The sequence below is a fragment of the Rhinopithecus roxellana genome, chromosome 19 (assembly GCF_007565055.1).
Source record: "Rhinopithecus roxellana isolate Shanxi Qingling chromosome 19, ASM756505v1, whole genome shotgun sequence".
Taxonomy (NCBI): Eukaryota; Metazoa; Chordata; class Mammalia; order Primates; family Cercopithecidae; genus Rhinopithecus; species Rhinopithecus roxellana.
Window position 1 is genome coordinate 25382870 of NC_044567.1, and position 16475 is coordinate 25399344.

At 40.1% G+C, this 16475-nt stretch overlaps 2 protein-coding genes across 7 annotated transcripts in view; one reads left to right on the plus strand and one right to left on the minus strand.

Moving 5' to 3' along the window:
* TRIM37 (tripartite motif containing 37) overlaps nucleotides 1–16475 on the plus strand; it is a 125686-nt gene that overhangs the window by 95483 nt on the left and 13728 nt on the right. For 2 of the 6 annotated variants that reach the window (XM_010376828.2, XM_030923389.1), the window contains 2 exons: nucleotides 10747–10863; nucleotides 13323–13401. In XM_010376828.2, coding sequence (XP_010375130.1) covers nucleotides 10747–10863; nucleotides 13323–13401 — 196 coding nt within the window. Of the gene's footprint in view, nucleotides 1–10746; nucleotides 10864–13322; nucleotides 14590–16475 lie in introns of those variants that run through there. The other 4 variants (XM_030923391.1, XM_030923390.1, XR_004055020.1 and 1 more) reach the window with 3 other exon arrangements.
* Nucleotides 16–16142, minus strand: LOC104672958 (ATP synthase subunit ATP5MPL, mitochondrial). The gene is made up of 2 exons (XM_010376826.2): nucleotides 16136–16142; nucleotides 16–363 (listed from the first exon to the last, which is right to left on the minus strand). The coding sequence occupies exon 2, from the start codon at nucleotides 361–363 to the stop codon at nucleotides 187–189; it is 177 nt and encodes a 58-aa protein (XP_010375128.1). The 5' UTR covers nucleotides 16136–16142; the 3' UTR covers nucleotides 16–186.

The following is a 16475-nucleotide window of genomic DNA, read 5'->3' on the forward strand; positions in this document are numbered from 1 at the left end:
TTCCAGGTTTTGACCTTTTTTTTTTTTTTTTTTTTTTGCATCTCACAGATCCATTTATTCATGCCATGAAGTAAATTGTACTTATACAAGTGTACGGGGACGTTCCACGCTCCCCATCTAACACGGCTTGCTTAAATTTACAGGCAGACTGATGTTTTCTTTCACATGTACTCTAAGTAAATCTGGTTAGTGATGACCAGGAGCAGGCGCCGAAGCTTTCAAAGCCTTACTTCTTTTATCAGCGGCCCGGATTTTATAAACGATGAAGCCCATCAGCCCCATTCCTATCCAAATCTCCTGGTAAACTTGGGTGTAGTAGGGCTTCATGGGGATCCACACATTTTTAATAATACTTTGAAGCATCTTGGCGCAGGACAGACGCCTCAGGGAGCACCACAAACCTGCAGCCAACTCAGAAAGGTCAAGAAGCATTCCAGGTTTTGACCATTTTTTAAATCCCGTATGATGACTGACTTCAGCTTATTCTCAGATATACTTTCTAGTGTTTCCTTTGAATGTTCTTCCAAGTTCATTATTGTTTATCTAAAAGCATAGAAGACATTTTGCAATTTGGGGCAACAGAGGTGCTTGGAACAAGGCTATGTGTATTGCCCTTGCTGTGTCCTTTATAAATTGGTAGAAAAGAATGTCAACTCTCTTAATGATATTTGGCCTTGTAATTTTTTCATTTCTTAGTGAAACTCTGCCGCCTTCCACCTCTGCACTCATTTGAATTTCAATGATTGATGAATTGTAGCTCAAAGCGTACGTACAGGTGCCAGCATCTACTCAGCTGCCCTAAGAAGAGGGTGTGTGGGTGGTGGCATTTTCAGGTTTCTCAGTTAAAGAACACTAAACATTTTGGTTTTCTTACTTGGTGCTCCTGTAGTGGGCAGCATTATTTCAGTAGAAGGGATTAAATAGAAAAAAGATTTTTGTAAATGATGTGTTTATTGTTAAAACATCAAGAAAGAAATATTATGATTGATGATCTTTATAGAACAGGCCTGTGGGGAATAACTTTCTGTTGTTTTTTGTTTTTTGTTTCCCCCAAGACAGAGTCTAGCTCTGTCACACAGGCTGGAGTGCAGTGGCGCAATCTTGGCTCACTGCAACCTCCGACTCCTGGGTTCAAGTGATTCTCCTTCCTCAGCCTCTGTGTAGCGGGGATTACAGGCGCCTGCCAACACGCCTGGCTAAGTTTTGTATTTTTAGTAAGAGACGGTATTTCACTATGTTGGCCAGGCTGGTCTCAAACTCCTGACCTCGTGATCCACTCGCCTCGGCCTCCCAAAGTGCTGGGATTATAGGCGTGAGCCACCACGCCCGACCGGGGAATACTATGTGTCTCCATACATACTGGATTGTAATAGCTTAAATTACTACAGAATATACTGGAATTACATTTTTCTTCCACCAAGCGCAGTGGCTCATGCCTGTAATCCCAGTACTTTGGGAGGCTGAGGCAGGCAGATTACTTGAAGTCGGGAGTTCGAGACCAGCCTGGCAAAAATAGTGACACCTCATCTCTACTACAAATACAAAAATTAGCCAGGTGTGGTAGTAGACACCTGTAATCCCAGCTACTCTGGTGGCTGAGGCAGGAGAATTGCTTGAACCAGGAGGCAGAGGTTACAGTGAGCCAAGATCACGCCACTGCACTCCAGCCTGGACGACAGAGTGAGACTCTATCTCAAATGACAATAATAAGCTCATTTTTTTCATGCAACATTTATGAAATGCTTCTAATTTACTGGATGTTGTATTTGATGCCAGTGATAAAATTCCTGAACTTACTATCTAGTTCATACTTTCTCCACCTTGGCACCAATTGCCATTTAGGCCACGTAATTCTTTATTTTACAGGGGCTGTTCTCTGCATTGTGGAATGTTTAGCAGCATCCTCAGCTTTTAACCGCTAGATACCAGTAGTGTTTCCTTCCTGTTACAACAACCAAAAATGTCTCCAGACATTGCCAAATTTTTCCTGGGAGGCAAAATCATCCCCAGTCACGAACCAATAGTTGAACTAAATAATTCTCAACCAGAGGTGACCACTCCTTGAGAATTACTTGCCAGAGTGGGCCACAGTTACTAATAGAAATAAGTTGTAGCTCTCAGGTATGCTAGTATGTGTGGTGGTAGTGGTAGGAGGGTGGCAAGGAGAGCAGTTGAAAACCAGTTGTTGGGTGTGGGAGGAGACTAATAGCCAGTTATAATTTAGGGTGATGAGTGCTGTGATAAGGAGTATAGGCAGCTCAAAAATGAGATATGTAATAAAAATAATAGATAATACTAAGTTCTTAATATGTTAAAGACTTTACCAGTATTCTGTTATTCTCAGAATAACTCTACATGGTAGTTGCTTTTGTTAACCTAGTTTTACAGGTGAATGAGTAAGGTGAGTAACCTTACTCAAAGTCACAGGGTTATAAATTGAAAGGCTGGGGCCGGGCGCAGTGGCTCATACCTGCAATCCCAGCACTTTGGGAGGCTGAGGAGGGTGGATCACTTGAGGTCAGAAGTTCAAGGCCAGCCTGGTCAACATGGTGAAACCCTGTCTCTACTAAATATACAAAAATTAGCTGGGCGTGGTGGCGGTCGCCTGTAATCCCAGCTACTCGGAAGGCTGAGGCAGGAGAATCGCTTGATCCCGGGAGGCGGAGGTTGCAGTGAGCCGAGATTGCACCATTGTGCTCCAGCCTGGGTAACAAGAGTGAAACTTTGTCTCAAAAAAAAGAAAAAAAGAAAAGAAATTGGAAGGCTGAGCACGTTGGCTCATGCCTGCAAATCCCAGCACTTTGGGAAGGCCGATCACCTGAGGTCAGGAGTTTGAGACTAGCCTGGCCAACATGGTGAAACTCCATCTCTACTAAAAATAGAAAAATCAGCCGGGCATGGTGGCGCACTCCTATAATCCCAGATACTCGAGAGGCTGAGGCAGGAGAATCACTTGAACCTGGGAGGCGGAGGTTGCAGTGAGCCAAGATTGTGACCATTGCACTTCAGCCTGGGCAACAGAGTGAGACTCTATCTCAAAAAAAAAAAGAAAAGAAAAAAAAGAAATTGGAAGAGCTAGAATTTGAACCTAGAGCCAGTGCTCTTAACTGTCGCCTCTCGCTGCTAACCTAGTCCCTAATTCACCCTTGGAAAGATCATCCTAAGGGATGAGTAGAAGCCAGATGAAGACTGGTGAAAGAGACACCAGAAGGAAGACAGAGGCCAGATTGTGAAGAGTTATGTGGAATATCCCAGCTAGAATTTGAACTTTGTCATTTGAATAGGATCTAAGTTAGAAGTGACACTTTAACATTTCTACTGTAGCTGCATTGTGGAGAATGGATTTGGGGGTGGGAATAGCGTATGTGGAACTAGGGGCAGGAAAATTGGTAAGAAGCATGGTTAATTTAAGTGAAAGGATTTGGACTTCTTTATTTTTAATTTTTTATAGAGACTTGGTCTTGCTCTGTTGCTCAGACTGGTCTTAAACTCCTGGGCTCATGATCCTTCTGCCTCAGCTTCCCAGAGTGCTGGGTTACATGTATAAGCCACCACACCCGGCCGATTTGGACTTAATTTCAGCCTCCAATTTATCAATATACATTATCTCAGCACTAATTTTTATATATAAAATGGCTGGTCAGCACAGAAAACACCGGAACTTTTTGACACCAGTTTCATTTCTTACTTAAAGCTAATTGACAGCTTGTCCTAAACTGAAGAAAGGCATTTGCTTGGCCATAGTGAAGATCAGTACATTTTCCAAGTCTTTGAAAGAATGGAGTTATTCATATGGGGTTTAGAGTTAAGTGGTCAGTGTTACTCAGTAACACATTTTATCTTCATATATGGGGTGTTGTGCTATAAAGCACCTAGAACTCAATAAGAAAAGCTGCTGTGAATGTGCAACGGTGACACAGAAGTACACCCTTGTAATTTGTTGATACCTGAACAGCTTGTTTACCTCCAGAGTCCCAGGATAGACTAAGAAGGAGACTAACTGATTGATGAGGCTGAGAGAAGGTAGTACAGGAGACAACGGAAGCCCTGTGCCTCCTGTAATCAGCTTTGTTTCTTGAGGAGAATGTGGCCTTGCTCACTGTTGCCAGTATTATTCTATCATCAGCAAGAGCAGGTTCTCAGGAAACCCTTATATACCTATAAGCTTTAGTAGACAGTTGAATGGGTTTGTCTTGTATCCATGCTTAGGAAAAACAAGACTCTTTATTTTAGCCAAATACAAAAAGAAGAGATTCTGTGTCAGATCACTGTGGGGTTCTCTCTCTCTCTCAGAGAAGGTTGTCTGAAGGACTTTAAGCCATTGTTTGTGGTACTGGCTGGGAATTTGGGACTCCTAAAGTGTCTCTTAACTGCTCTTAAGCATCAGTTTAAAAATAACTTTTTTCTTAGATACAAACATAAATAGGCCTTTTCCTTTTTACTGGAACCATATGGGACAACCTTTGGTTGTGTTAGTCTTTGGTTTAATGACATGATGCTGAAAAGGTTGACTTATTTTTTCTTTCAATTGATAACCTGCACAACTGTAGGTAGGCCAGTTTATTTCTTGTTCTTTGTAAAACTGAAGGCTTTGCTCTCTCAGTTCTTGCTGAAGTAGCACAAACCCCCTTCAGTTAAATCAGGGGTACTCAAAATACCATCCAGGGAAAAGCCTTGGCATGCCTGTTAAAAACCTTGCTGGTGGCCTCTTTAAGAGAAATACAAAGTCTGATGGCCTGCCATTGCTGATCATTTAGGGTAATGATTAAGATACCTTTAACAAAATTCATCAAAAAATTAACTGACTTGAACAAAAAGGAAAATTAACTCTTTTATATTAACTAGTCTCTCAGTAATAAGAAGGTACACCTAACTGTGGTTAGAGCAGTTTCAGGATTAGGAAATTTAGCTGCTCAGTGTCATCAGGAACTTGTTTTGTGTGTGTGTGTGTGTGTGTGTTGGAGGGCAGGGGTGGGGTTGTTTTATCTTTTGCCCTGCCATTCTGAGTGATGAGAGGCTTAGCTCTTCTCAGGGCGGTAAGATGTTGGCTGCAGTTCTAGACATCAGAGTCAGAACAGCATTCTGGGAGTGGGAGAGAATTGATTTACTCTATAATCTCTAGCAACAAGGAAAACCTTTCTCAAAGCACCTCGACAACTTCCTCTTCGATCTCGTCAGCCACTGTCAAGGAAAATTGGCCAAGTCCATTTATTTATTTATTGGAGATGGAGTTTCACTCTTGTCACCCAGGCTGGAGTGCAGTGGCATGATCTCTGCTCACTGCAACCTTCACCTTCGGGGTTCAAGCGATTCTCCTGCCTCAGCCTCCCAAGTAGCTGGGATTACAGGTGTCTGCCACCATGCTTGGCTAATTTTTGTATTTTTAGTAGAGACGGGGTTTCGCCATGTTAGCCAGGCTGGTCTCGAGCTCCTGACCTCGGGCAATCTGCCTGCCTTGGCCACCCAAAGTGCTGGGATTACAGGCATGAGCCACCACGCGCCCAGCCAGCCAAGTCCAGTTATTTGGTCTCCCTCCCCAACTCGTTCCACATGGCTATGTGGAAGAGGGAAAATACCTGAACAATATCAGGGTCCTCTTTGAAAGGAGAAAGGCAGATAAATTCTTAGTGACTAGAATACAAAGTGTCATCTGTACCAGGTGGTTCATATATTTTCCATAGCATCTGAAATTTGAGCAACTTGATTTAAGGGAGTTATAGCTCAAGTTAGCTTTCTCAAAAAATATGGTAGATGATGGATAGTAATAAGATGCAGATTTCTTTTGCATTAACAATCTCTGAAACTTCTTACAATTAATAGTATCTTATAATTAATAGTAATTGCTGTCATTGACATCCAGCAATTTGTCTTTTTCTTTACATTCACAAAGGTAGGAAACTTCCAGATCTTAGTACTTGACAAAAGACCAGGTGTTTTCATGCATGAACTTCTTCCTAGCATTTCTTGGGAAATGTACGTTTTTTTGAATTCTGAGAAAAAGTAGTCAAGAAGTTTAATAAATGGAAAACATTATTCTAATTTTCTTATTAGAATTAGTTTTTTTTTGTTTTGTTTTGTTTTTTTGTTTGTTTGTTTTTTTTTTTTTTTTGGGACGGAGTCTCGCTTTGTCGCCCAGGCTGGAGTGCAGTGGCCAGATCTCAGCTCACTGCAGGCTCCGCCTCCCGGGTTGACGCCATTCTCCTGCCTCAGCCTCCTGAGTAGCTGGGACTACAGGAGCCCGCCACCTCGCCCGGCTAGTTTTTTGTAGTTTTTTAGTAGAGACGGGGTTTCACCGTGTTAGCCAGGATGGTCTCGATCTCCTGACCTCGTGATCCGCCCGTCTCGGCCTCCCAAAGTGCTGGGATAGAATTAGTTTTAACAACACAGAAACATTACTGATTTGAAGGAATCTACTTAGGGCAAATTGAAAGTAAAAATTAGAAATACTGATACCTGGAATCAAAGGTTAAGGTCAACAGTAGCTCCTTGGAAAGAAGTGATTACAAATCAGTCTTCATTATAAATATTGCCATTTTATGTATGTCCATGGCCCTGTCTGCTGCTAAGTAAATATTAATGAGTTTACGCATGGTATACTTAATAAAAATTGAGTGGTATTCCAAGAAATAGAATTTGAAGCAAAATCCTTATATTGGCATTTTGTGATTCTGCACAGTACTATAAACCTTACTGAGTTCTAAATGTTACATTATTCACATACTAGCCATTAATACCCACATGCAGTCTAGCATTTGAATATTCACTATAGGCCTCAGTTCTTACAAATACTAATTGAATGATTTTTTTAAAGATAACACATGTAGGCTGGATGCGGTGGCTCACACCTATAATCCCAGCACTTTGGGAGGCCGAAGCAGGTGGATCACAAGGTCAGGAGTTCGAGACCAGCCTGGCCAATATGGTGAAACCCGTCTCTACTAAAAGTACAAAAAAATTAGCTGGGCGTGGTGGCACATGCCTGTAATCCCAACTACTCGGGAGGCTAAGGCAGGAGAATTGCTTGAACCTGGGAGGTGGAGGTTGCAGTGAGCGGAGATCGCCCCACTGCACTCCAGCCTGGGTGACAAAGGGAGACTCCATATCAAAAACAAACAAAAAAAAGATACACATGTAATGAATAAAGAGTTTGAAAAAATGTATTTAATAACTTCTTTTAAAGAATAATGTAGATTTTGGGAATTCCAGAGAATTCCAATTCATTGTGTTTGAATCCTGAAGGTTGGTATTTGTCAGGAATTCAGAAACACTACTACTAAGAGATCAAATTTGTGCCTTGAAGTTCAACTCAGTGTGTTTTAGTGTTTTCAGCAACAGTTCCATGGAGGGCCACAAGGTGGAGGTGGTACTTCACAGAACTAGCTAGTTTTGGCCACTTAATGAAAAGTCTCTTTAATGGTCTCTGCTCTTTTTCTTTTTCATCTACTTCATTAAATTGTTGTAAACGCTTCACTTTTAGAACACGAAAGTTTTTTTTTTCTTTGCTGAAGATGGAGACGATTTCTAAATATTTAAGGGAGAAATAATGCTAACCAAACTCTTCTTGAGAACAGAAAAGGAAGAGTGCACCACTGAAGCCATGTGTGGCCACAGTTGCCTTCGTTGGAAGCTTTTTTAACTAAAGCAGATTTTATTTCTTTAAAAGTTAAAATATCCATCTATTTTTCCTTAAGTAAGCTTTGGTAGTTTATAGCAATGAAAGAATTTGCTCATTTCATCTGTTTTTGGTTTCATGAGCGTACAGTTATTTATAGTATTTTATTATATTTTACTGTTTATAGAATCTGTAGTTGATGTCCTCTTTCCTTCCTGATACTGGAAATTTTGTTTGCCCTTTTTTTTGTTAGTGAATCTACCTAGAGGCTTTTCTAACTTTATTGATCTTTTCAAAGAAACACCATTTTGTTTCATTGTGGCTTTTTTTGTTTTTCTGCTGATTTTATTATTTTTTAAATTATTTCCTTCCTTTAACTTGCTTGGGTTTAATTTCCTTTTTCTAGTTTCTTAAAGTAATAGTTTAGATTATTGATTTGAGATATTTTCTCTTCTAATGTAAGCACTTAATGGCATACCTTTTATTTTAAGCACTGCTATAGTCACATCCCGCAAATTTTGATATGTTGTATTTTTATTTAGTTCAGAATGTTTTTTATAATTCTACAAAATTTTCATCTTTTTTCCTTTTTTTTATTTTTAATTATACTTTAAGTTCTAACTTTTTTCCTGTTATCTGTTGTCTCTTCTTTGTTATTTTTGCTATCTCTACGGCACTCTATTTGACACAATTTAGACCAGTCCCTTTATCCCCTTTTTTCTTAATTCTTCCTTCCTTCCTCTGTCCCTCAGGTTATTGTGTTCTGTTGCCCAGGCTGGAGTACAATAGTACAATCAAAGCTCACTGCAGCCTTGAACTCCTGGGCTCTAGTGGGCCTCCCTCCTCAGCCTCCCTAGACACTAGGATAATCACAGGTGTGCACCACTGTGTGCCTGGCTAATTTTTAATTTTCTTTTTCTTTTTTCTTTTTTTTGTAGAGTTGGGGCTTTGCTAAGTTGCCCGGGCTAGTCTCAAACTCCTGGGCTCAAGTGATCCTCCTGCCTCAGCCCAGCCTTTCAAGTAGCTGGGACTTCAGTCATGGGCCACCAGGCCTGGCTGATGAGCATTTTATCTGGCTTTAAAGCCCTTAAATCCAAACATCTGTGTCATTTCATCATTGATGTTTGTCGGATGTCTTTTCCTGGTTTTTCGTATGCTGAGTAATTTGGGGTTGTATCCTGGACATTTTCATTAGGATTTTTTTTTTTTTTTAATAAAATTCTGGGTCTTATATTAATCTGCCACTTTTGTTGTCATTCAAATTCAGGCTTCATCAGTATGCCTGTTTCTATTTACTTTTCAAATAACTATGAATATCCTTAAATAACTATGCCACCCATCTCTCCAGGTTTTATTGCTACTTTCAGTGGGAAAGATAGAGTGGAATGTGCTTACTCCATTGTACCTAGAACCTTCCTTCCAGAGAGGATTTTACTTTTGCTTTATTCAAATAACACTAGCTCCTGAACAATTTTTATGTCAATTTCTTGAAATTTGAACCTCAACCTTAAATCCCAAACCTAAATTAGGCACGTAAATCTTACTTTGAATTTTGAGGTAAGACTTTTTTCCCCCTCTTCAGAGCCCAGTAGAAACAGACAAAATTCCTTGCTGTTTTCCTAGGCCAGTAGGCAGACATTTTTCTGGTCTATTCTTTAATAGGAGTTTTAGCATTGGCCAAGCATGGTGGCTCATTCCTGTAATGCCACCGTTTTAGGAGGCCAAAGCGGATGGATCACTTTAGCTCAGGAGTTGAAGACCAGTCTGGGCAACATGGCAAAATCCCATCTCTACTGAAAAATTACAAAAATTAGCCAGGTGTGATGGCACAGACCTGTTGGGAGGCTGAGGTGGGAGGATCACCTGAGCCCTGGGAAGTTAAGGCTGCAGTGAGCCATAGTTGCACCACCGTTATCCAGCCTGGGTAACAGAGTGAGACCCTGTCTCAAGAAAACAAAAATTTTAACATTATGCAGGGGGTGGAGTTCTAGTCTCACTTTCAATTCCCTTTCTGTAGGGGATTCATTTTTCTATCCCAAGGCAGTGTTTAAAAATCCTCATATGGAGCTCTCCAGGGCAACCGTGGGCCCTGATCCACTAATGAAAGTTCCTTATCCTTCTTTGTTTCTGACACTTGGGGATTTCCTTTCTGCCTTTTAATGTGCTTATTCATTAAAATAATGTTTTACATTTGTATTTTATCTGGCTATTTGTAAGGATTTGTAGCAGAAAGATTTTCAGGTTTTCTTGATTGCTATCTTGCTAAAACAAATACTTTTTATAGAATTACTCTTTTAAAAATCAACTGATGTGGCCAGGCAGTGCCTGTAATCCCAACATTTTAAGAGGCTAAAGTGGGAAGATCTCTTCTCAAGCCCAGGAGTTCGAGACCAGGCTGGGCAACATAATAGCAAGACCCTGTCCCTCCAAAAAATGTTTAAATTAGCAGGGCATGGTATCATGTACCTGTGGACCTATCTACTTGGGAGGCTAGGGCAGGAGTATCCCTTGAGCTCAGGAGTTTGAGGCTGCAGTGAGCTATGATCAGGCCACTGCAGCCCAGCCTAGGGTAACAGAGCGAGACCCTGTCTCTCAAAAAATAAAAATAAATAAAAATCAACTGGCATACACAAAAAAATTAGATGCCCAATTAATACAAACTAACTTATTACTAGAACTGCCAGAATTTCTAATATTCATCTAACGTGGATTTGTATAACACATTTATATTTATGTTTTAGGTTAGGGACTGTAATTATATCTATAATGAATCAGGATTAAAAGAGTTCCTGTTATCTCTTGTGACTGAAAAAATAAACAGTGTTTGATTTGGAAAAAAAATATTATCAGTATAATGAAATTAATGCTGGTTTCAAGTGATAACTTTCAGGTACTATGGAAAGGGCAATTTTAAACTTTGAGAACAAAAATAAAACCACCGCTCTAAATAGCTAAAGAGAATTGAGGTTTGTGTGGTTACTTTTGTCTTTGTTTTGTTGTGTTTAGTTTGTTGAATTCTTGGCATTCCATGTAAAATTCAATAGGAATCTCAGTTTAGTAGTTAAGGAGATTTCTGTTTCCTTTCACTTGCGGTGGTTTCTTTTCAGAAACATGTTCTCCTTCCTTCCTGCCAGGAATGAGTAGCGACAGTGACATTGAATGTGACACTGAGAATGAGGAGCAGGAAGAGCACACCAGTGTGGGCGGGTTTCACGACTCTTTCATGGCCATGACACAGCCCCCGGATGAAGGTGCAGCACATTATGTCATTTTACACAGATTAATAAAACCGCCGCTGCTGCTTCTCTTTCTTCTTCTGCTGCTACTTCTGCTTCTTCCGCTCTGCTGCTTTTGCTGCTTCTGCTTCTACTTCTTTTTTTTTTTTTTTTTAATAATTGTCATTTATGAGACAACATTCTTTGGTAAGCTATTATGGTGAGTACTGAAAAAACACAGCTGGTGATATTTGGCTGAGTTGCACCTAATGAGTGCTACTTACTGGGTAGAGAAGAGGTCCACAACCTGCTTTTGTGTAGTCTGTGACCTGAGAATGGTTTTTACTTTGTAAAGAGTCTTAAAAAAACAAGCAAAAGAAAGAAGAGTTTTCTTTTTTTTTTTTGCCCTGAGACAGAGTCTTGTTTTGTTGCCCAGACTATAGTGCCGTGGCGTGATCTTGGCTCACTGCAACCTCCGCCTCCTGGGTTCAAGTGATTCTCCTGCCTCAGCCTCCTGAGTAGCTGGGATTACGGGCACACACCACCACGCCTGGCTAATTTTTTTGTATTTTTAATAGAGATGGAGTTTCACCATGTTGGCCAGGCTGGTCTCAAACTCCTGACCTCATGATCCGTCTGCCTTGGCCTCCCAAAGTGCTGATATTACAGGCATGAGCCACCACGCCCGGCCCAAAGAAGAATTTTCAACAAGTCCGTTTGTGGTCTGCAATGCCTAAATATTTACTATCTACCCTTCACAGGAAATGATTGCCAACCCTCGGGAGATTTCAGATGTTTGGATTTTTTTTCCTTTTCAGAGATTTTTCTAGCCTACTGTAGGATAACTTTAACCTTTTAAAACAAAAATAACTTAGAAATATATGCAGAGCCGGGCGCGGTGGCTCAAGCCTGTAATCCCAGCACTTTGGGAGGCCGAGACGGGCGGATCACGAGGTCAGGAGATCGAGACCATCCTGGCTAACACGGTGAAGCCCCGTCTCTACTAAAAAATACAAAAAACTAGCCAGGCGAGGTGGCGGGCGCCTGTAGTCCCAGCTACTCGGAGGCTGAGGCAGGAGAATGGCGGTAAACCCGGGAGGCGGAGCTTGCAGTGAGCTGAGATCTGGCCACTGCACTCCAGCCCGGGCGACAGAGCGAGACTCCATCTCAAAAAAAAAAAAAAAAGAAAAAAAGAAATATATGCAGATTGTGAAATCAATTTTTATTCCCTCCTACCCCCAAAAAAGTTATTAGGAAAACACTCAACAAGAGAAACCTAATGTTAATATTTTACCTTGTTTTCTTCTGTTCTTATTTGCATTTCTTCTTCTTCTTTTTTTTTTTTTTTTTTTTTAAGATAGAGTCTTGCTCTGTCTCCAGAGCATGAAGTGCAGTGGCATGATCTCAGCTCACTGCAACTTCTGCCTCCCAGGTTCAAGCAATTCTCCCACCTCAGCCTCCTGAGTAGCTGGGACTACAGGCACGTGCCACTACATCCAGCTAGTTTTTGTAATTTTTAGTAGAGACTGGGTTTCGCCATGTTGGCCAGCCTGGTCTCGAACTCCTGACCTCAGGTGGTCTACCCACCTCGGCCTCCCAAAGTACTGGGGTTACAGGTGTGAGCTACTGTGCCATCCCTACCTAAATATTTTATAAATAATGTTGTATTCTGCTTTTTTAACTTAACTATATTTGTATGTTATTTAAAATTTCATAAACTTCATTTTTTATGGCAACCTAATATTCTGTCATGTTCTGCTGTGAAGCAGTTTTCTGGAATACAGATTAATCAAGAAAAGGATATACTGTCAAGTTAGAGAAATACACATTTAAAGTTACCCAGAGGCCTTAATAATCAATCTGAACATTCCTCTGCAATATATCCTGGAATGACAACATTGTCAAGCCTTTGCTAATTGTCTGCTTTATATTTTACATATTTTCCTGGTGTTCTGGTATCTTTTTCAATACAGAACCAAGCATTTGACGATTTGTAAGTATTAAGGCATCTCTAGTAACTTCCTCTGCTTCTAAAAGAAGCATCCAAATTTTGTACAAGTTATTTGGAGTGCTGGTGGTTTTGTAGTGATATTTGCATGCATAGTTTAATTGGCTTTGAAATATGTTTTATGTTTATAAGGTCTTGAATCTTGAGAATATACATCATTGCTTCTTGTTCCCTTCTTAAGCTGGATTCCCTTCTTAAGCTCCCCAGATTGTCCCCAGGAGGACAAAATGAGACAATTCCTGTCATCTTTTAATTGTGGGTCTATTACACATTTTGTTTTTTCTCCTTTATTTTTCCTTTGTGTTTGATTATACCTGACTCAGATCACAAATTCTCTGAAGACAGAGATTTGTTCACAACCCAGCACATCTTTATCGCTTAAATAACATATTTGGTAAGATCATTTAAAGACTTTAGAAGGAAAATATTCCCCTTGTTATATGCTTTTAAATTTAAAATTGCTTATTTATCTATTTTTCAATCATAGATACACATTCCAGTTTTCCTGATGGTGAACAAATAGGCCCTGAAGATCTCAGCTTCAATCCAGATGAAAACAGTGGAAGGTAATTGCCAGATCAAGAGAACTGACTTGCAAGCTATCTTGACCTTGAATTTTGCTGTAGTTGGTGCTCAAATTTGTCATCAGTCAGATAATCAGATTTGGTCTTATTTTTTCATTATCTCGACCTGAAATAGTAATTTGGAAACTGTTGGAAGGTGGCACAGTTTAGTCTAAGACAGCAGTAGGACATGGCAAAAACAATATGGGAAGAGTTCTTTGTAATGTAAGGAAATAACAATGTAGTTCTCTATTAATTTAGCAAATTTGTACATTCACAAAAGGCAGTTTGTTTATTACAGCAGAAGGCTGGTTAACTGCCAGAAAATGTACCTCCAGGCCCTGCATGCTGTCAGTAATCTGCCTGGCATTGGTGCTGCTCTGTCTTTGGCTAGAGGTTAGTTGTGTTTAAATAATCACCTTTATATTTGGGGTTTTAATTACAGTTTAATTACAGTTCCATTAGTTCCTGTAGATTAGTGAACAGAACAGTTGCTTATGAAGAGATTCTGCCCTGTAGACACTTTATGTGAATAACTGAAGTAACACTAGACTGAATCTCCTGTTTGGAGTATGTATCTTCTCTCACTTGTTCAAGCACAGGCACACTGTTTAATGGCATGGAATCCTTCTGTTGTGTGACTTCTGCAAATGTAATTTTAAATGAATTAAGTTCACATGGATTCGTTACGTTCCTGGACCTGTAAACACATGTAAGATTATTTAAAATTCTTTCATTTTTTCTGCCTCTTACTGTACGACTATAGTGCAGCAAATATTTTCAAGCCCCCTTCTTTATTTTCATTAGTTGTACATTGATTTCAGTGTCAACACCTTTAAAGACTCATTCATGTTGCACAGTGGCTTACATGAACGTGAAACTGTGATATAAGGTTTTCTTTCATACTCATAATTAGCCCAAAACAGTTGCCAAACTTTGCCATTGTGCTCTTGCAATTGTGTTTGAGTTGCTATATATTTGTGAAAATTACACTGAAAGTTGACTAAGAGACTATTGAAAAAGCATGAATAATTAAATATACATGTGGGCAGCATCTCATCTGCTGTATTTTACTTAGTGAATATTGTTCACTCTTCCGTGTCTTATGTCTTGCTGAATGCTGTGACTCATAGTTTACTTTTGTTCAAAATAGTTTGCACTTTTTGTTAATAAAATCAACTTGAGAAAATATGCCTCTGCTATTTATTAAATTGGGACCAGAAACCCCTTTTTTCTACTCATTGACTGTGGCTGTTTAGTACTGTAGAGAAGATCCAAACATTTGATTAGTTTGTTTTGTGTTTAGTCTCATGGTGAGGAGTGATACCTAGCATCGATCCCAGTCATTCTAAAATTAGAATAAACCTGAAAGACCAAAAGATTTCTTCAGAGATGATAGCTTTTAGTTCAGACCTGTTCGCTTTAGGACAGGAAAGTAGTTTCTCCCTCGTTTCCAAGCTGTCTTATATACCGAGGCTGCTCCGAGTTCCTTGGTGATGGCCGGGAACACCGCTGTTTTTCCTCTTGCTTGACGTAGTTGGCTGTGCTAACATTTAGGTAGCAGAGAGGGAAGGAAGAGACGCAGGAAAAGAACCAGTTGCTCCACTCTCTGCTTGTCCTACTTTCTTGCTCTTTCTGTACCCTGATAGAGCCCTCAGCATGTTTTTTTATTTTTATTTTTGTAACCTTTCCTCTTTTGCTGAAGAACTGTCTGCTGTTACCTCGCTTCTGTATTTAGTGTTTTATCTCAAGTTCATTCCTGGAAAACGTCTCCTGAATAGAGTTTTCTCTTAGGGCTAGAGATATATTAATGCTTGTGTTGTCCGTGAACATGTCCATTCTGGACAACTTTAACTACTTGTGTCATTGATCCTTAAGTAACCTTTGAGGTAGATGAGTTGTATATCAAACCTGTGTGGCCGTGGAGCCTGAGGTTCGGGGAGGTTGTATGATTCTCTTAAGGTTCAATACCACTGGCAGGGATGGGGTGAACTGCTAGTCTAGTGCCTTTTCCACTTTATCTCACTTGCACCAAACCCAACATTCTGATACCAAATAATTTAAAACCTAAAGATTATTCTTTGTTTTTAGCTTTTAATTTTGAGATAATTTTAGATTTGCAAAAGTTGCAAAAATTGTACAAGAGTTTCCATATACCCTCTGCCCAGCTTCTCCTTTTGTTAATGCCTTACATAATTACAGAATGGTGATCAAAACTAAGAAGTTAATCCTGGTTATAATATTGTTAACCAAATTACAGAATTTGTTCAGATTCCACCATTATTTCACAAATGTTCTTTTTCTGTTCTAGGATCCGGTCTAGGATCCCATGTTGTATTTTGTTGCCATGTTTCCTTGGAATCCTTCAGTATATGACAGCTCCTCCACCTTTCCTTGCTTTCGTGACCTTGATATTTTTGAAGAGGATGTGTTATTTTCTTAAATGTTCTTCTTCTTTGGGTTTGTCAGATGCTTTCTTATATTAAATTGAGGTTATGCATTATTGAGAAGGCCCTTCTTAGTGCATCACATCAGGGGGGATATGATATTGATATATAAATGTACATATATATACATATATATATATATTTTTTTTTTGACGGAATCTCACTGTGTCACTCAGGCTATAATGCAGTGGCACCAGCTTGGCTCACTGCAGCCTCTGCTTCCCAGGCTTAAGTGATCCTCCCACCTAAGCCTCCCGAGTAGCTGGAACTATAGGTGTCCACCACCACACCTGGCTAATTTTTCTATTTTTTGTGGAGATGGGGTTTCACCATGTTGCCCAGGCTGGTCTCCAACTCCTGAGCTCAAAACGATCCCCCTGCCTCAGCCTCCCAAAGTGCTAGATTGATTGCAGGCTAGATTACAGGTGTGCTCAGGGCCTGGTGTTGATTATGTTGCTTTTTTGTTTTGTTTTGTTTTGTTGAGATAGGGTCTCACTGTGTCCGCCAGGCTGGAGTGCAGTGGCATGATCTCGACTCACTGCAACCTCTGCCTCCCTGATTCAATCCATTCTCCTGCCTTAGCCTCCCAAGTAGCTGGGATTACAGGCACGCACCACCATGCCCGGCTAA